This window comes from Epinephelus lanceolatus, chromosome 18 (assembly GCF_041903045.1).
Source record: "Epinephelus lanceolatus isolate andai-2023 chromosome 18, ASM4190304v1, whole genome shotgun sequence".
NCBI lineage: Eukaryota > Metazoa > Chordata > Actinopteri > Perciformes > Serranidae > Epinephelus > Epinephelus lanceolatus.
Window position 1 is genome coordinate 4367501 of NC_135751.1, and position 16940 is coordinate 4384440.

At 41.5% G+C, this 16940-nt stretch overlaps 1 protein-coding gene across 5 annotated transcripts in view; it reads right to left on the reverse strand.

The window, feature by feature from the left end:
* Nucleotides 1-16940, reverse strand: part of LOC117268322 (voltage-gated potassium channel KCNC1-like) — a 164517-nt gene that overhangs the window by 56420 nt on the left and 91157 nt on the right. For all 5 annotated transcript variants that reach the window (XM_033644686.2, XM_078161439.1, XM_033644684.2 and 2 more), the window contains exons 2-3: nucleotides 12784-12915; nucleotides 8766-9627 (exon numbers count right to left, since the gene is read on the reverse strand). In XM_033644686.2, coding sequence (XP_033500577.1) covers nucleotides 8766-9627; nucleotides 12784-12915 — 994 coding nt within the window. The remainder of the gene's footprint in view (nucleotides 1-8765; nucleotides 9628-12783; nucleotides 12916-16940) is intronic.

A 16940-nucleotide genomic window follows, 5' to 3' on the forward strand; every position in this document is an offset into this window, starting at 1 on the left:
CATTAAATAATTTTGCTTCTAAATGTCTATTTGCATCACGTTTATTATGGAAAACACATTATTTGATCAATTTACATTGTGCCCCTAAAGTTCTTGGTGCGCTCCTTACTTTTTCAACTTAGGAGCACATGTGCTCCTTGGGAAAAAAGTTAGCGTCAAGCCCTGACCTGAAGAATTGTTGGGTTTTTGTTACCTTATTAGAATGAGCCATTATATCTACATAAGTAGTGGGTCCTTGTTTACAGTGATCACTATGTTGCCCCGCCATACGCCAAACGCCAAACACTGGCTCTAGATAGGGCCATTTGTATTTTCGTGTTCTCATGTTTTAGTATGTTTTAACACAGCTTTTTAAATGTGAAACTGCTTTATTTAGTATTTTTACTGGTTTAAATCACCGGGTCTGTTTATTTTGGAGAGGAAGAGACCTTTGCAGAAAATCTGGCTCCAGATAAAAACCTTCTGAATGTTACTGAAGAAAAAAGGCGAGAACACAGTAGCAGGTGCTGGGCCAGCAGCCCCTCTGCAATTTGATAAACAGTGTCGGAGAAACACTGAACGTGAAACTTGTAACGTGTGACGTGACACTGCTTTATTAGTGTTTTTACCGGTTTTAATCACCTGGGGCCTCATTTATAAAAGAGTGCTTAGGATTCATACAAAAAGTTGACGTGCGCCCAAAAGCTGAAAATGGCGTGCGCCAAAAAAAATCTGATTTATAAAACCGTGCGCACGCACACTTCCACGCAATGTTCTCTTTATAAATCACAGACCTCCTGGAGTTGTGCGCACCCAAATCCGCCTCATATATTGCCCTCTACACGCCCTAGTTCAACCATAAATGGTCATGCAAATCACCTCATGAATGCTATCTGCATATAAATAAGCCGGCATGTGAGTGTTCTCTCGTTGTGTGAGTCACGGTGACAGGTGTGAGAAACGAACCAAAAAACGGAATTTCTCCGAGACTGAGCTAGAGACCCTTTAATGGGAGGTGGAGGACTGAAGAAAGATTTTATTTGGCGGCCACAGCAGCGGGATCACTAATAAAAGAAAGCGAAAAAAAGTGGTCAGCGCTGCTGATGCTGTCAGCTGTATCTGTGGGACTGCACGGTCAGTGACAGAACAAAAAAAAAGTGGTCTGATCTAAAGGTAGACCAAATATTTCTACTCCTTTACCAATATGTAGTTAATGTGTTGCTTTTAAATTTGAAGATGTTTGACATTGATGTGCGACATGAAGAATCACATATATTAAAGGTGGAGGCAAAAAGGAGTATGTGCCAGTGCCATCTTGCGCAATTACGCACGAGGGTCACCGCAGTATTTATATGTTTATGGCAATTAGTCTGATCAGACACCCGGCCTGAATTACAGCATGAACCAGTGGTATCCCTGTCCCAAAATACAACGTGTAATTTGAAATACAATTCAAAGATGAAAGTGTAACAGGCGAACACGTTTCTTCATGCCGTTTTTGTCATGAACAGCACATGTCTAAGTAGGGCTGATGAAATGAGTGTAACGGTTGTGCTTAATGGCTGTATTTCGAGACATGATAAATGCACTGGAAATATTTAGCTAAATAAATAAATATATTCCATGCAGTCGCGCCATCCTCTCCCCCTCCTGCGCTCACAGAGTGGACAATGAGACATTAGAGGCAGTGTGGATTAAATATGTATTTAGAAAGAATTTCAATTCAGGATTTGAGTTGGATTTTACAACGTTTTTATGAAACAATTATCACTCACTCCAAGCGCAAAATAAGGCTGCTGGATTTAATTTCAATGATAACGTGGATCTAAGGTGGATATAGCGTGACATTAAATTTGTGACATCAATAAAAATCTGACTCCACTTCTCCACCTTGCTGTCTGCGTCGCCACCTCCCAGTGTCTTCCAAAATGTGCGCACGCATGACTCAGAGTTTGCTTACAGGTGCCCACATTCTCCCGCCAAGTTTATTTTTATAAATCACAACCTTTGCGTGGTAAGTGGCGTACGCCACTTTCAAGCCCCGTTTTGTGCGTAAGCAAGCTTTATAAATGAGGCCCCTGGTCCCTTGTTTTGGTGAGGAAGCGTCCTCTGTGGATAATTCTGGTCCCAGTAAAAACCTTCTAAACAAAGAACACTAAAGGAATTCTTACTGGGAGAAGTTTCAGCTGGTTGCAATCTGCAATCCTCAACACCAGATGCTATTAAATCCCCCTAAATCCTACACACTGTTCCTGTGAGTGTACATTATGTTTAGAATATTTTGATTGCTTTACCTTCCTGTCAGTTTGTTTTGATGGGGAAGTTGATAATGGCCTCAGTTTCCCATCTATGCTATTGTCCAAACCACCAGACTCCGTTGAAAAAACAGTAAATTTGACCTGCTGAAAAAGGGAACTACTGGTTTACAACTGCCTCAGTTACTTAGTTTGTTGAGTTATTGTGGGTCTTTGGTGAATCTGACCTACCTATTTTAAAAATCAATATTAGCCCAGTAATACAAACAAAATATCCAATTGAGGCAGTGGTAGACCAGCAGCTCCTGTGCTCAGCAATGTTAAATCACTGTTGTTGTTGTTGTTTTTTTAACAAAGTCTGACTTTGAAGAGAGCAATATAACAGCTTCAGTTCCTCATTGGAAATCACTGTCTGTAATGTAAATCAGTGAAAATATTCTAAACATAGCATATACTTCAACTGATATTGATTTTTTAGTTGTGACTTTTTTTAGGTGCTTAAAATATGTTTTGTTGCTGACCCTTCCACAGCAATAAATTGCTTAGCTTTGGTGTCGCACTCCAGCCTGCTTTCTCAGACTGCAGGTGTGCCAACTGACATCTACTACTGTATATGTAATACACTGACTATGTACAGTACAGGCCAAAAGTTTGGACACACCTTCTCATTCAATGCGTTTTCTTTATTTTCATGACTATTTACATTGTAGATTCTCACTGAAGGCATCAAAACTATGAATGAACACGTGGAGTTATGTACTTAACAAAAAAAGGTGAAATAACTGAAAACATGTTTTATATTCTAGTTTCTTCAAAATAGCCACCCTTTGCTCTGATTACTGCTTTGCACACTCTTGGCATTCTCTCCATGAGCTTCAAGAGGTAGTCACCTGAAATGGTTTCCACTTCACAGGTGTGCCTTATCAGGGTTAATTAGTGGAATTTCTTGCTTTATCAATGGGGTTGGGACCACGTTGTGTTGTGCAGAAGTCAGGTTAATACACAGCCGACAGCCCTATTGGACAACTGTTAAAATTCATATTATGGCAAGAACCAGTCAGCTAACTAAAGAAAAACGAGTGGCCATCAATACTTTAAGAAATTAAGGTCAGTCAGTCCAGAAAATTGCAAAAACTTTAAATGTGTCCCCAAGTGGAGTCGCAAAAACCATCAAGCGCTACAACGAAACTGGCACACATGAGGACTGACCCAGGAAAGGAAGACCAAGAGTCACCTCTGCTTCTGAGGATAATTTCATCCGAGTCACCAGCCTCAGAAATTGCAAGTTAACAGCAGCTCAGATCAGAGACCAGATGAATGCCACACAGAGTTCTAGCAGCAGACCCATCTCTAGAACAACTGTTAAGAGGAGACTGCGCGAATCAGGCCTTCATGGTCAAATAGCTGCTAGGAAACCACTGCTAAGGAGAGACAACAAGCAGAAGAGATTTGTTTGGGCCAAGAAACACAAGGAATGGACATTAGACCAGTGGAAATCTGTGCTTTGGTCTGATGAGTCCAAATTTGAGATCTTTGGTTCCAACCACCGTGTCTTTGTGAGACGCAGAAAAGGTGAACGGATGGATTCCACATGCCTGGTTCCCACTGTGAAGCATGGAGGAGGAGGTGTGATGGTGTGGGGGTGTTTTGCTGGTGACACTGTTGGGGATTTATTCAAAATTGAAGGCACACTGAACCAGCATGGCTACCACAGCATCCTGCAGCGACATGCCATCCCATCTGGTTTGCGTTTAGTTGGACGATCATTTATTTTTCAACAGGACAATGACCCTAAACACACCTCCAGGCTGTGTAAGGGCTATTTGACCAAGAAGGAGAGTGATGGAGTGCTGCGGCAGATGACCTGGCCTCCACAGTCACCGGACCTGAACCCAATCGAGATGGTTTGGGGTGAGCTGGACCGCAGAGTGAAGGCAAAGGGGCCAACAAGTGCTAAACACCTCTGGGAACTCCTTCAAGACTGTTGGAAAACCATTTCAGGTGACTACCTCTTGAAGCTCATCGAGAGAATGCCAAGAGTGTGCAAAGCAGTAATCAGAGCAAAGGGTGGCTATTTTGAAGAAACTAGAATATAAAACATGTTTTCAGTTATTTCACCTTTTTTTGTTAAGTACATAACTCCACATGTGTTCATTCATAGTTTAGATGCCTTCAGTGAGAATCTACAATGTAAATAGTCATGAAAACAAAGAAAATGCATTGAATGAGAAGGTGTGTCCAAACTTTTGGTCTGTACTGTATTATGTACCTCATACAACCCCACTTCAAAAGACTCAAACTATCTCTCTAATGGACTCAGTAGCATTTTGTACATCTTTAATGCTAAATTCTAAAGATGATCAGAACCATAAAACAGAAACATATGATATCCAACAACGTACTTGCGAATGCTTAGTTAGAAGCAAGTATCTAAGTGAAGAAACGCACTCACACACAAATGCACACTGATTACATGTCAGTTCTCCAATCTCAGGGCTATTCATAGTTCTACCCCCCAACACACACAATCATGTATCAGTGCAAATGATGGACATGTCAATTAAAACAGCAAAGCAGAGATTATGTGACTTGGATCAATGCTTCAACAGTCAAAACATACTGTATATCTTTAAAGACCCAATCCAGGATTATTGGCCTTGGTGGTACAGCATCTGGCTGTGAGAGGGAGGAGATGGATTTTTTGAGAGAAAGTAATAAGCCTTTTTTCCAGCTTTCTCATCCATCGTAAATTAAAATCTATTTTAGTGTACTCCTCTCTAGGAAGAACGAGGACATCAGCAAGTTATTTACAGCTTCAAAACCTGTTAGATACACACTTCTCACATCACTTCAGTGCTTGAAATCTGACCTCTGGTCATCAGTTTGATGAGAGAGTGAGAAACTTGAAGCGTTGTACATAGCTATTTTTGTTAAGACCACGCCAGTGATTAAGGCCCAATGACATTTTTTAAATTTTACCCCTACCCCTTGATTTGAATGCACCCTTTTAAAATGGGACAACCCTTCAAGACCCTGATGCATCATCAGTATCGTTATTGACATTGATGGTGTTTACATACCCAGATGCAACTTTGGCATTAATGGTATTATCACAATGACAATTGCTATTCTTCTGATGGAGATAGAAAAGCATGGATGTTCACAACTTATGTTTCACGCTATCAATCAATCAAATATCATTCAATAAAAAAGAACATTGCTTCATTGCCAGGCCACAAGTGGTGTTCTGTAGTCTAACGTTAGAAACCTGTGGTCCTTTCCTGCCCAGCTGCACTGATATTAGAGGAGTGGTAACAATTGCAACAAATTTATCGCTGGACTTACGTTATATTTCGAGTGTCGCTATCAAAGGGGGAGGGAGGGTGACATGGAAATATGTCAAAATGCAAGACTGTCATGCACAAATAAACAATAACAATGTAATGTAATAGTTAATATTAGCAACAGAGACATCAGCAAACTACTAGCTTTTTTTTAATGTTACGCTTGTCATAAAGATAACCATTGAAACAACTTTAAAGGGGCAATAAGCGAAATCGTTTCACCGCTAGGTTCGCTGTTGTGCACTGCCTGTAGAGCAAAACAAAGTGTGTCATGAGCCACTCCTCCCTCTACCCCTGCTCTCCAACACCCCCCCTACTCACCTCGTCTGTGCCAGCGAGTACCGCAGCATCTTCGTGGACTATCACATCCAGACAGTCCCAGTGTTTCTTCCGTAGGCTCCGCTTCACTCAGCATAACTCAGCTTCACTCAGCTGCCCGATATACCAGCTGCTTCTTCCCACATTAATCTGAATAACAAACCAGGGCTCGGTGCTCCGGTTGGATCCAAACGGAAAGCCACTAGCTGGGAAGCTAGCGGAGGCTAACTGGCTGTGTTGGCAGCTGAGTGAAGTGGAGCATGTGGAGGAAGCACCGGTAGCCCCTGCTTTCACTGCAGGCAGATTCACTCGCCACAGGGGCGAGGAAATAAAACCTAAACAGCCAACTTAGTTTAGCAGTTAGGGATGTCTTTCACTCACTCTCGGTCTCTGCTGTGTTTAGCTATTTCCCTGCTTTCCTGTTAGCGTTAGCACCACTCGGCTGCCACGCTAACGCTCCAACTCCAACTGAGTCAGGAGCCGGGCTCAGGGAGAAGAGTTGGAACGTTAGCATGGCAGTCGATTAGTGCTAACGTCCCCACGCTTCTCCGCCAGGCTCAGTGAGTCGGAGCCGAGAAGCGTGGGGACGTTAGCGTTAGCACTAGTTGGCCGCCATGCTAACGTTCCGGGAGCCTGCTTCTCGGCTCTGGCGAGCTCTAGCATGGGGACGTTAGCATTAGCACTAGTCGGCTGCCATGCTAATGTTCCGGGAGCTCACGGGCTCCCGGCTCACAGAGAAGAGAGGAATGTTGGTGTTAGCTCCCAGAGTTAGCACTAGAGCTACTACAGCTACTGGAGTATCTTGCAGCTATGGAGCGCTTCTACCAGGTCTTCTAGTCACTGAGCCTCGCCTCCATTTCAGCAAATATATTACATTTATTACAGGTACCATCATCATTGAAGTAGGCAAGGGAATAGCTAAACACAGCCACCAGGCTGCCCGCCAGGCTACATTTTACAATGCTAATTGCAAATGTTAGCTGGGCTGCCGGGCTACTCACCTAACACAACTGAAACGCCTGACCCATTGCTGGGACCGAGCCGCTAATAACTCAAGCTCCGGACATTAACCCATGCTACGATTGTAACATTAAATTTAACTGAATCGACATAGCGACATGTGCTTAACATTACTGTAACACTAATTAAAACAGACATTTGACTTTATGTTGTTACTTAACTGTTACCTGTCCAGGAGAAGAAGAGCTAGCTCCGAGTCAGATTGTAGCCCCTTTAGCTCTCGCGGTGCTCTCCACCTTGGAAATGCAAGGCCAATGTTAATCCGAGTTCTGTCCCTTTCTTTATCCGACAACTTCTACGCCAACCACTGTTGTTTCTTTAGAGGTAATGTCAGATCCTGGTTGTCTTCAGGTGGACATTCCGCTCTCTGCCATTTTATTTCGAAAATACGCCCTGCCATTGCTCACTGGCTGTAGCCTTTTATAGGGAGGGAGGGCCAAGGGCTCCGAGAGGAGGAGGGGGTAGGGGGGTTTCACATGAAAGTACATGAACGTGCAGCCGGACCGGCTTGTAAACAATGGGCTGGAGATCAACACAGAGAGAGGGTGTGTGAGGTCATGCTATACTCCAGATGAAATTACACCTCGAGTTCTTCACATAGCAATTTTTTAATTCCTTCAATCTAGAAATGATGAATTTCGCTTATTGCTCCTTTAAACCAAGATAATACGATTGTTATCGTAGTTTTTAAATCTTTATAAAAGAAGAAAATTCATTTGTAGGTTTCTTTTGTTGCTTATTCACTCATCTTGCCATTGATTCTCATAACACTCTGTTTGGAGTGTGCCTCTGGCCATGTTGCCCTAAAACTTCACCCTACCCATCTATCCCAGCAAGAGTCAGGACACCCTACTTCTAGACGCGAACATGCAAAACAGAGGTTTCTTAGTGGAAGGGGCCAAAGGTGTATTGAGATTGAACCTAACTTTAGAAATTGGAACTAATGTAAGCAGTAATGGAGAGGGAAAGATAACACTTATAATACAAGAACAAATTATTCTGTAACAGAGACAAACCATGTGAAAACAACATCCAAGCCCATACAGGCAAATACACAAACATGTCCCATGACCTCTACTGCTCAACCACAGCCAGGTTTCAGCACCAAATCTAATGTGTTCACACCAAACACAATGTTGCGTTATTTGTGTGAGTTTTAATGATAGAATATTTTGTGCTGACTCACTTCATATGCACGTGAAATCGCTGAATCGATCAATTAACTTCCGCCAGTATTTTTAAACTGAAAGCGTATGACGCAAAATCACTCTACTGGCTTCATTTGCATTGCTTAATTTGCAAATTTCATGTCATTCACATTGCGTCCATCACGCTGCCTGGCAGAAAATTTGCATGGGAAATGCTATTTTGAGGATGTCACCTTGATCTTTAACTATGCATTTTATAGTATTGCACATTTTTCACTATTTTATTATTTTTAGATAAAACAGGCAGTTAATCTAAAAAATGATTGACAGTTTAAGAGATAATTAAACATCTCCATCAAAAGGTTTGATCCTGGGACAATGAAAGATACTGAGGGTATCAAAGTTGTACTAAGGGCGAGAGACTTCCACAAGTTTGCTTTGCTACTGCTTTGCATAAATGTATCTCAATCAGTTTACACAAAAAATGTTGATGTTGACAATGCTTGCATGGCTGGGCCTTTACATTTGGATGCCAAACTTTGCCAAATTAAAAATATGGTACATTCAATGTGGGTTCACATTTTGAAAAACTTTACAGGGTTGGCTTTTTTTCCCCTTCACATCCACACACTTTATGAACTTTCAAGGCCCACTGGAACTCTAACATGCACACATGATCTCAAGTTCGGTCAATCACTCACCTGCCCTGTTGATCTCGATAATCTCCTCCTGTGCCAATGGGCAGTCTCCAGTACCCATCATGCTGCCGGATCCCACCATTCCTGGCCCAAGTACATTGCCCATCAGCCTGTGTGGCGAGGCGGTTGCCATGGCCAGGGCATCTGGCTTGCAATAGTTGGGGCTGCCAGGCTGTGGCGCTCGGGGGATGTGCTTGTTCCTCTTCTTGGGGAGCTTCTGCTTGGCCATAGCCAGGGAGTAGTACATGCCAAAGTTGTTGACAATAACAGGTACAGGCATAGCGATGGTCAGCACACCAGCCAAGGCGCAGAGGGCACCCACCAGCATTCCTGACCATGTCTCAGGATACATATCCCCATAACCCAGTGTGGTCATGGTTACCACAGCCCACCAGAACCCGATGGGGATGTTCTTGAAGTTGGTGTGAGCTGCAGCTGTTGGATCGTCAGGGTCGGCACCGATGCGTTCCGCATAGTAGATCATGGTAGCAAAGATGAGGACGCCCAGCGCCAGGAAGATGATGAGCAGCAGGAATTCATTGGTGCTCGCCCGCAGAGTGTGGCCCAGGACCCGTAAACCGACAAAGTGGCGGGTCAGCTTGAATATACGCAGGATACGGACAAAGCGCACCACACGCAGGAAGCTTAGCACGTCTTTGGCTGTTTTGGAGGAGAGGCCACTCAGCGCCACCTCCAAGTAAAAGGGCACGATGGCCACAAAGTCAATGATGTTAAGGGCGCTGCGAAAGAACTCTGCCTTGTCAGGGCAGAAGACAACACGCGCCATCACCTCAATGGTGAACCAAATGACGCAGACACCCTCCACGTATGTCAGCCAGCCATCCGTGACTACCTCATACACTATCTGCAGAGAAGGGAGAAAAAAAGGGGTTAGATGCTTTCATATTGCCTTTACCGATTCATGTATTCATTCATTCCAAGTTACATGCCCAAAGGCACAATACCATGTTCACCAAAAGTTCAATTACACTTTGTGGGTGTTAGGCCTGTCAAGATAACTACTTTGGTTTGATGATATATTGTCCCAGAAATATTGTCCCATAAATAATTACAGTGTATTACTGTCAATTTTATACCATTGACAAAATAATAATATAATAGCATAATAAAGCAAGTACACCCTTTCAAAGGGCAATGAAGTTTTTGTTCTTCAGATCATTCAGACACTGGTATTGGAATATGAAAAATAATATCACATATTTTCAAAAAAGTAATGAACAGTTAATTAATACAAGAAAGTATATAAACATTTTTTAGTGCCTTCATGTTTTAACGCTTTTTCATCAGCCACCATAGTTTGCAGCCCCTCCACCACAAGAGCGTTTAAAAAACACAGTCAATGTTTTCAATGTGAAACTGCTTTATTTAGTATTTTTACTGGTTTTAATTATTATATTGTTCAGATTGATACTCAATATAAAATTTGGCCAATAAAAACAAAACCAAGCGATGCTTCCTCTTCTTGACTAATAGACAGGCCTAGCAAAGCTTCAGGAACCCCGCAGTTACCTCAATAATCAGCTGGTGTGCTGCATTCGGCTCCTAGGAATGGACGGCCTGGAAGCCAGTCAGTTTGCTGGTGGATTTATGAAGTGGAGCATTAAGTGGTTGGAGGGAAAGAATTATGAGCAATGGACTTTTTGTCAGATTCACTCGCAATGGACTTTTTGTCAGATTCACTCGCTACAGGGGCGAGGGAATAAAACCTAAACAGCCAATCAGAGTGATCTCTTTCACCGACTAGCTCCACCGCTCATTCAACATGCTCAATCGGCTGAAAAGCTGCCGACGCCGACGCCGACGCCGAAGGGCCGACAGTGCGGGACACACCACAAAAACTAGGCCGACAGATGCTCACCGACGGCCCGACTTTGTCCGACGGCCGACTGTCAGCTTGGTGTGTCAGGGCCTTTCAACTTCAAAAGTGCGGCTGCAGGCTACATTGGGTAATCTTCAAGTGTTGTTTCATTAGGGCTAGAGCACCGACCACAGGTGGGCAAGGGCCCTCTTGATACTTAAGGAATTATTATTATTATTTGCTCCAATGATCGCATTTTGGGGGGGCTTAACATACTCAAAAACTCATGAAACACAAACATCACATCTGGCCAAAAATGTGATATTTAGGGGTCTCATGCTTGGGTGCCAAAAAAATGGCTCAGTATCGCCCCCTACAAAATTTCTACGAAATAGCCCCCGAAGCTGGTTTGACCTACATGTATGAAAATTGGTAGGCACATGTAATGTCCCAAGACATACAGAAAAGTCTCTTGGACCCATTCTTTAAACCCAGCAGGTAGTCGGCAATTTTGAATTTACTGTGCCACTTTTATGCATCTTTGGCCATTTCCAGGGGTCGTATTTTAACAAACTTCTCCTAGAGATTTAACTAAATCGACTCCAAAGTCGGTGTGTTCCATCGAAAGACCTTACAGATGAAAAGTAGTTTGTAATCTGCCCCAAACTTAACAGTCCCGTCCTGAATACATCTACATGCCAATAATTAGTATTTATTAGTTTATATACTTTGATGTACATCTTCTACAAAACTGACCAGATGGCACTTGCCATGGTATTTGCCATGGCACAAAGGCTTGGCCACACCCTTTAAAGAAACAGCCCCTACGGCATGTTTCAACGACATGAACGAAAATTGGTATGCACATGTATCACACCCTGACGCACAAAAAAGCCTCTTGGACCCATAGGCCAAACCCAACAAGAAGTCGGCCATTTTGAATTTCATGGTCAATTTTGGCGTTTTCCACACTGTACTTCCTGTTGCCACGTACTGGCAATAGGAAGTACATCTTTTCAGATACTCATCTTTTAATTTACCTGAAATTTACATGCTGTGGCATATATTTGATGTACAAAAACATGACATATCATTATTGCAATCTACAGTGCCTCATAGCGTAAAGAGTAGGTGGTACAAAATATGAAATAGGTCATTCTAGGGCCCACACTCTATGAAAGATAAGCCATCTCACTCCTGCGTGCAGTGTCTGACTTTAACAGAAATGAACTGCCGTGTCAGCCAGTGTCCTGCCAGCACCCCCGAGTTGCACTGCTTGCAGCTTTAATTTTTCTTTGTACTTGTGTAAGTAGGTGGAATAGAGGGAAAAGGAAGGTCTGCTACACCCAAGTCTTATAATAGTAGGGCCACCCTGCTGTTTATTCTGGCATCATTTTCGCTAAAATGTTGGTGATAATGTTTTGTATACTCATACAAACACACGTAGCCTAAACACAATAACGAGGTCAGCAAAATGATCAAGGTTATGTCCATATATCGTAAAATAAGTCAGTAACGTAATTATCATGACAGGCCTAGTGGGTGAACAGCAACAGAAAAGCTCATATGAGGGCAATCCTTATTACCTTTAGCTAAACCCGAGGTCACTAGCAGCAGCAGTAAGAATTAATTTCATGCCCTTTCAAACACTGAATCCAGCCACAAAATTTTGAGGAAACAATGTCAGGGATGAAAAAAAAGAAACTTGAAACCCAATTTATAAGGCCTGTTTATTGGGTTTATAAAAGCCTCTCATGTTATTCATCCTGTACTGCGTAATTTGCTTGATAGACACTTCACTTCCTAGCATAACTAACTACCACTAAATCAGACTCACCTTGTTCTTGTGAGTGAGTTTCTAACCACTAGTTATGTCTCAGTGAAGGGGCAATCTACTGGTTTTACACATTAATGTTAGCTTACTAATCATGAACAGCACTGCTCAGCTCCACAAATTAAGAATGTGCACTTTTTCCTTGCAATATGATGCTACAGTTGCATCATGGGAAATGTAGGACTGAGTATTTTTGAGACTTTAAATCAGTATATCTCGGCCTCTGCCTCATTTTTGTCATTCACTTTTGAATCTGTCACAAAAGAGAGAAGCAACACTAGATCACTGCAGTGTTCCTTTTACAGTCACATTAACATATCAAAACAAACAAACAAACAAAAAAACTATTCATTAAAACTTCACTGTACCTCCTCATGTGTCACATTGCCAACAGTGACATTTTCTGTTTTATTGTAGATGGTGTTGAAGGCTTCGTGGGTCTCCAGGCAGAAGGTGGAGATGGAGAGAAGGATGAAGAAGAGCGAGGCAAATGCCACGTACTGCAGAGACACAAACAGAGGGGGTGGGGGGTTGTTACAACTCCAGAATGTTCACATCAATCACGCATCATCTCCTGGTATTCAAGTACACTACAGGAAACTTTTACATCTGCACACCAACATTTCTGTGGCCAGTTTACGCCTTTGTCATTTATATTTTAGTGTTTATGTGATTGCTGGTAAAGAGAGAGGTTTGGGACATTGCAGTATGAGGAAAGCAGTGGTTATGCCAACAGGCTTCAGACAGGGGGCACCAATAACACACTAAGAAGAGTGGAGGAATGCTGGTAATTCAGTGAAAATGTCCTGACTGCTGCAATCCCATTGATAACAGCACAGTAAGAAACAGAGAGGGAGGGGAGGATGATGGATGGAGGGTGTAAAAGTAATGAGGTACATGAGGTACCTGTGTGTGTGTGTGTGTGTGTGTGTGTGCATGTATGTGTTTGAAAGAGAGAAAGTAAAAAAATAGATAGTGTGTATGGAAAGAGACACTAAGTTGGTATATACACATGGGAGGAATAAGGAGATGCATGCATTACTGTGAACACCATTATGATGACATATGTCATGTATCATAGAATGGATGTAGATGTGCCACACATAGGTTGAGTAGTCTTTTTTCTATCAGCATAGGATCAATGATCATCTTTGTGTAGTACACAATGGACACACACACACACACACACACACACCCAACAACCTTGCAACTTCCAAATCATTCATGCGTTTTATGTCACGTATTATTTTCTGTACAGTGGTCCAGCATGTATGAGATTTGCTTTTCTCTGCAGCATTCCCCTGCCCCCTACTACTTCTTGCCCTCCCATCTCTCTCTCTCTCTCTCTCTCTCTCTCTCTCTCCCCAGCACCTTCCTCTCTCTGTGCTCAGTGCAATGTCTGGATGTGTTGAGGTCCTCCCAGTGTGTGCGGAGGACCAGTTGCCTGCCTAAATTATGGGATAGATGTCAGTGTTTGTTCAAGCGTACGCAAATCTCAAGGACTCCGAACATCACTTAGGCATGTTTTCTAAAGCTTTTGACTCCCTTCTAACCCAGATGTTTTTTCTCGCCTGCCCTGCCTCACAATCATGCAGATACTGAGCTACACAGATACTCATCTCATCACATTTTCACTGTCAGTACATAGTTAGTCTTCTGAAACTCAGGTATATCAAAAACCATACACCAAGAAGCAACCAAGCAAAAACAGTTTGTGATATGATGGTGGGGAAAAGCATGATTACAACATATTAAAAAATGTGTGGTAGAACACAAACTTGATGTGTTAATTATGTCTTTAAAAAGCCGATATGGCTAACATGTTAGCAAACAGTTGCTTTAAACACAATGTCTATGAACAGATATATGCATATGAATAAATCTGTAGGCAAGGGTTCGAGATTTGGAAGTGTTCTGGTTTCTGTTTGTAGTCCGAGTAGTATTGACCAATCACGGTGGAGCAGCAGGTAAACATTCCATGTGGAGAGCAATAGAGGCATTAGCACTGGCTGAAATGCAATCTCAATCAGCTATCAGCACATAATGATTTATCTTTTTATTACCTTTTTTTTTTTTTTTTTTTTTTTTTTACTTATTAGCATTCATATGTAAATTTCTGTTTATAGAGATCAGCCAAAATAATGCAGAGAATTTAAAAAATACCTGATACCTTCCCTCAAAACCAAAGATTAAAAAGTGTGTTATTTAAAAACTCAGAACAGTTTCCTAAATCAACTAATGTTAACGCAATCCATTCCCAAAATGTTAACATTTAATTCCCCAGATGATTCATTTTGTTTGAATGAATTTGACAGCATTCACTCAAGTTGAAAGACAGAACCATAAAGAACTAACATGACGTTACTGAGCTCCAGTTAGAGAAAATGATTCCAAAGATAATTTTGCTCGGGTACAAAGACTACTTAGTCAGAATCAGAATCAGAATCAGACAAAAAACAAACAAACAAAAAAAAAGAATTTCGATATATAAAACCTGCGGGTTGAAATTACAGATGAAGATGCAACAATTTCCAACCTCATAAGACATTTGAAGTTGAACATGGAAAGATATCACTGGAGGTAAAGTAAAATATTCAGTGTAGAAAGGTTTATTTTTTTTCAGACAATGAGTTTTTAAGGAAAAAAACTCATTAAAAACCTGTAAAAACCTTTAAAAACTCATTGTCTGAAAAAAAAGAAACCTTTCTACACTGAATCTAATTGAGTAGACAAAATGAACCTATTTACACTAAAGTAAAATATGTTTTTTGGTTGGACTGACCCTTTAGGGCAAAGTTTCTTTTCTTTGGAGTTTGGAATTTTTGACATGTATATCATACAAAAACATATATATTTACTGTGAGATGAGGATCACAATGTCGTGCACATAAAGGTGATTTGGTTCCCTGCTCATTCCAACATTCCTACAAGTAGCTACGTAACAACCTTAACTACATTTCTCAGTGGCGTGGTGGTAATGTCACTACTTTCTGAGTCAAATAGCTTTACAGCAAAAAGAAACAAGAAAGTCTTAATTTAAGTCTGTTATTTTATAATAAAGTTAAACTGAATATTTATTGCCTGCCTGTTTGGCTAACATTTTTTAATCACTGAGAAAACGCTGATTTGACATAAATTCAAAAAATCAAAGTAGCTTTGCAAGTCGCTACTTTTGTCATTTTCTCTTACCTTGGATTACTACATTTCTCTGGAGATAGCTTCAATGTAGTGAAACTTTATTTTGATGTAGAGTAACTGGTGGCTTAGCTCACACCATTTTCCAACTAGCTTGCCCAACACTGGTAGCAAGTTCAGCACCCACAGGGTGGTTGACGCTGTGTCAAGTACCTCTGCATCTCGTAGTGACTTTGCATCTAAACATATTCAGCGACCACTGAGTCTCAATAAATAACATCAAGAAATCTTCCAGATCATTTTATTGAACATCCAAAAAAGCAACTTCTTAAAAATATATACATCTCTCCATGAAATATGGCAGTTACCTTTAATTATTTCATGTGATGCAAAGCTGAAACACTCTGTAACACGTGATTCATGTTGTGGAATGGTTGCAGTTAGGTTTAGACAACAAAACTGCATGATCAGTTTTAGAAAGAAGATCATGTTTTGGTTTAAATAAAAACATTTGTGATGGAACAATAAGGTAATGTGATGTACATACATTATGTGAGTACCATCAATGTGTGACGACTGTAAATTATCCATAAGTTGTGCATAATTTATGCAAAAAATTACATATCGGGGGTGACTTGGAAAAGCAAATTTTTGGCTGGATGCAGTCTTGTCATCACCATGAATCAGCAAAGCCTCTAATAATAACATTAATAAACATTATCATTTTTATACATAAGATGCAGCTGAGAATGCATTGAATGAAAAAAAACATGAACAGTTTCATATAACATTAAACAGGGTAGAAAATCAAACATTTCAATTAAATATGGAAGACTGAAAAGACAAGCCCTTTAACAGTTTGAATATTATGTGCAGGCTGCTCCACAGTTTATGTCCAAAAAAAGGAAAGAGCTGTCCAAACATCTTTACTGTTGGTATATTTAATGCTGTAGTGTTTGGGTCCACGTCATTGGTCCGATAGCCCATTGGTCCGACATCCCATTAGTCCGACGGTCCGCGGTGCTGAATGGCTCCCGGCAGACGTATTTCTACCTTGATGGTGCACCGCGACCGGCTCTGGGTCAGCTGGGAAAGGCTTGAGGCGAAGCAGGCTCACGGCTTATGTGTTTGTCACTTTCTTTTTCATTTTAACCCACACCCTGATCTTTTCCTGACCCTAACCAAGTGGTTTTTGTGCCTAAACCTAACCAGACCTTAACCACAGGGCATCATGATGATTTCAGAACAACGGGACTTCGGAACAATGGGTTTAATATGGTCGGAACAATGGGATGTCGGACCAATGGGCAGTTCCCTAGTGTTTGATGACCTGCAAGCTGCAGCTAAGTAGTAGAGAGAGAGAAACAGCCAACTCAGGCCAAGTGTCCAC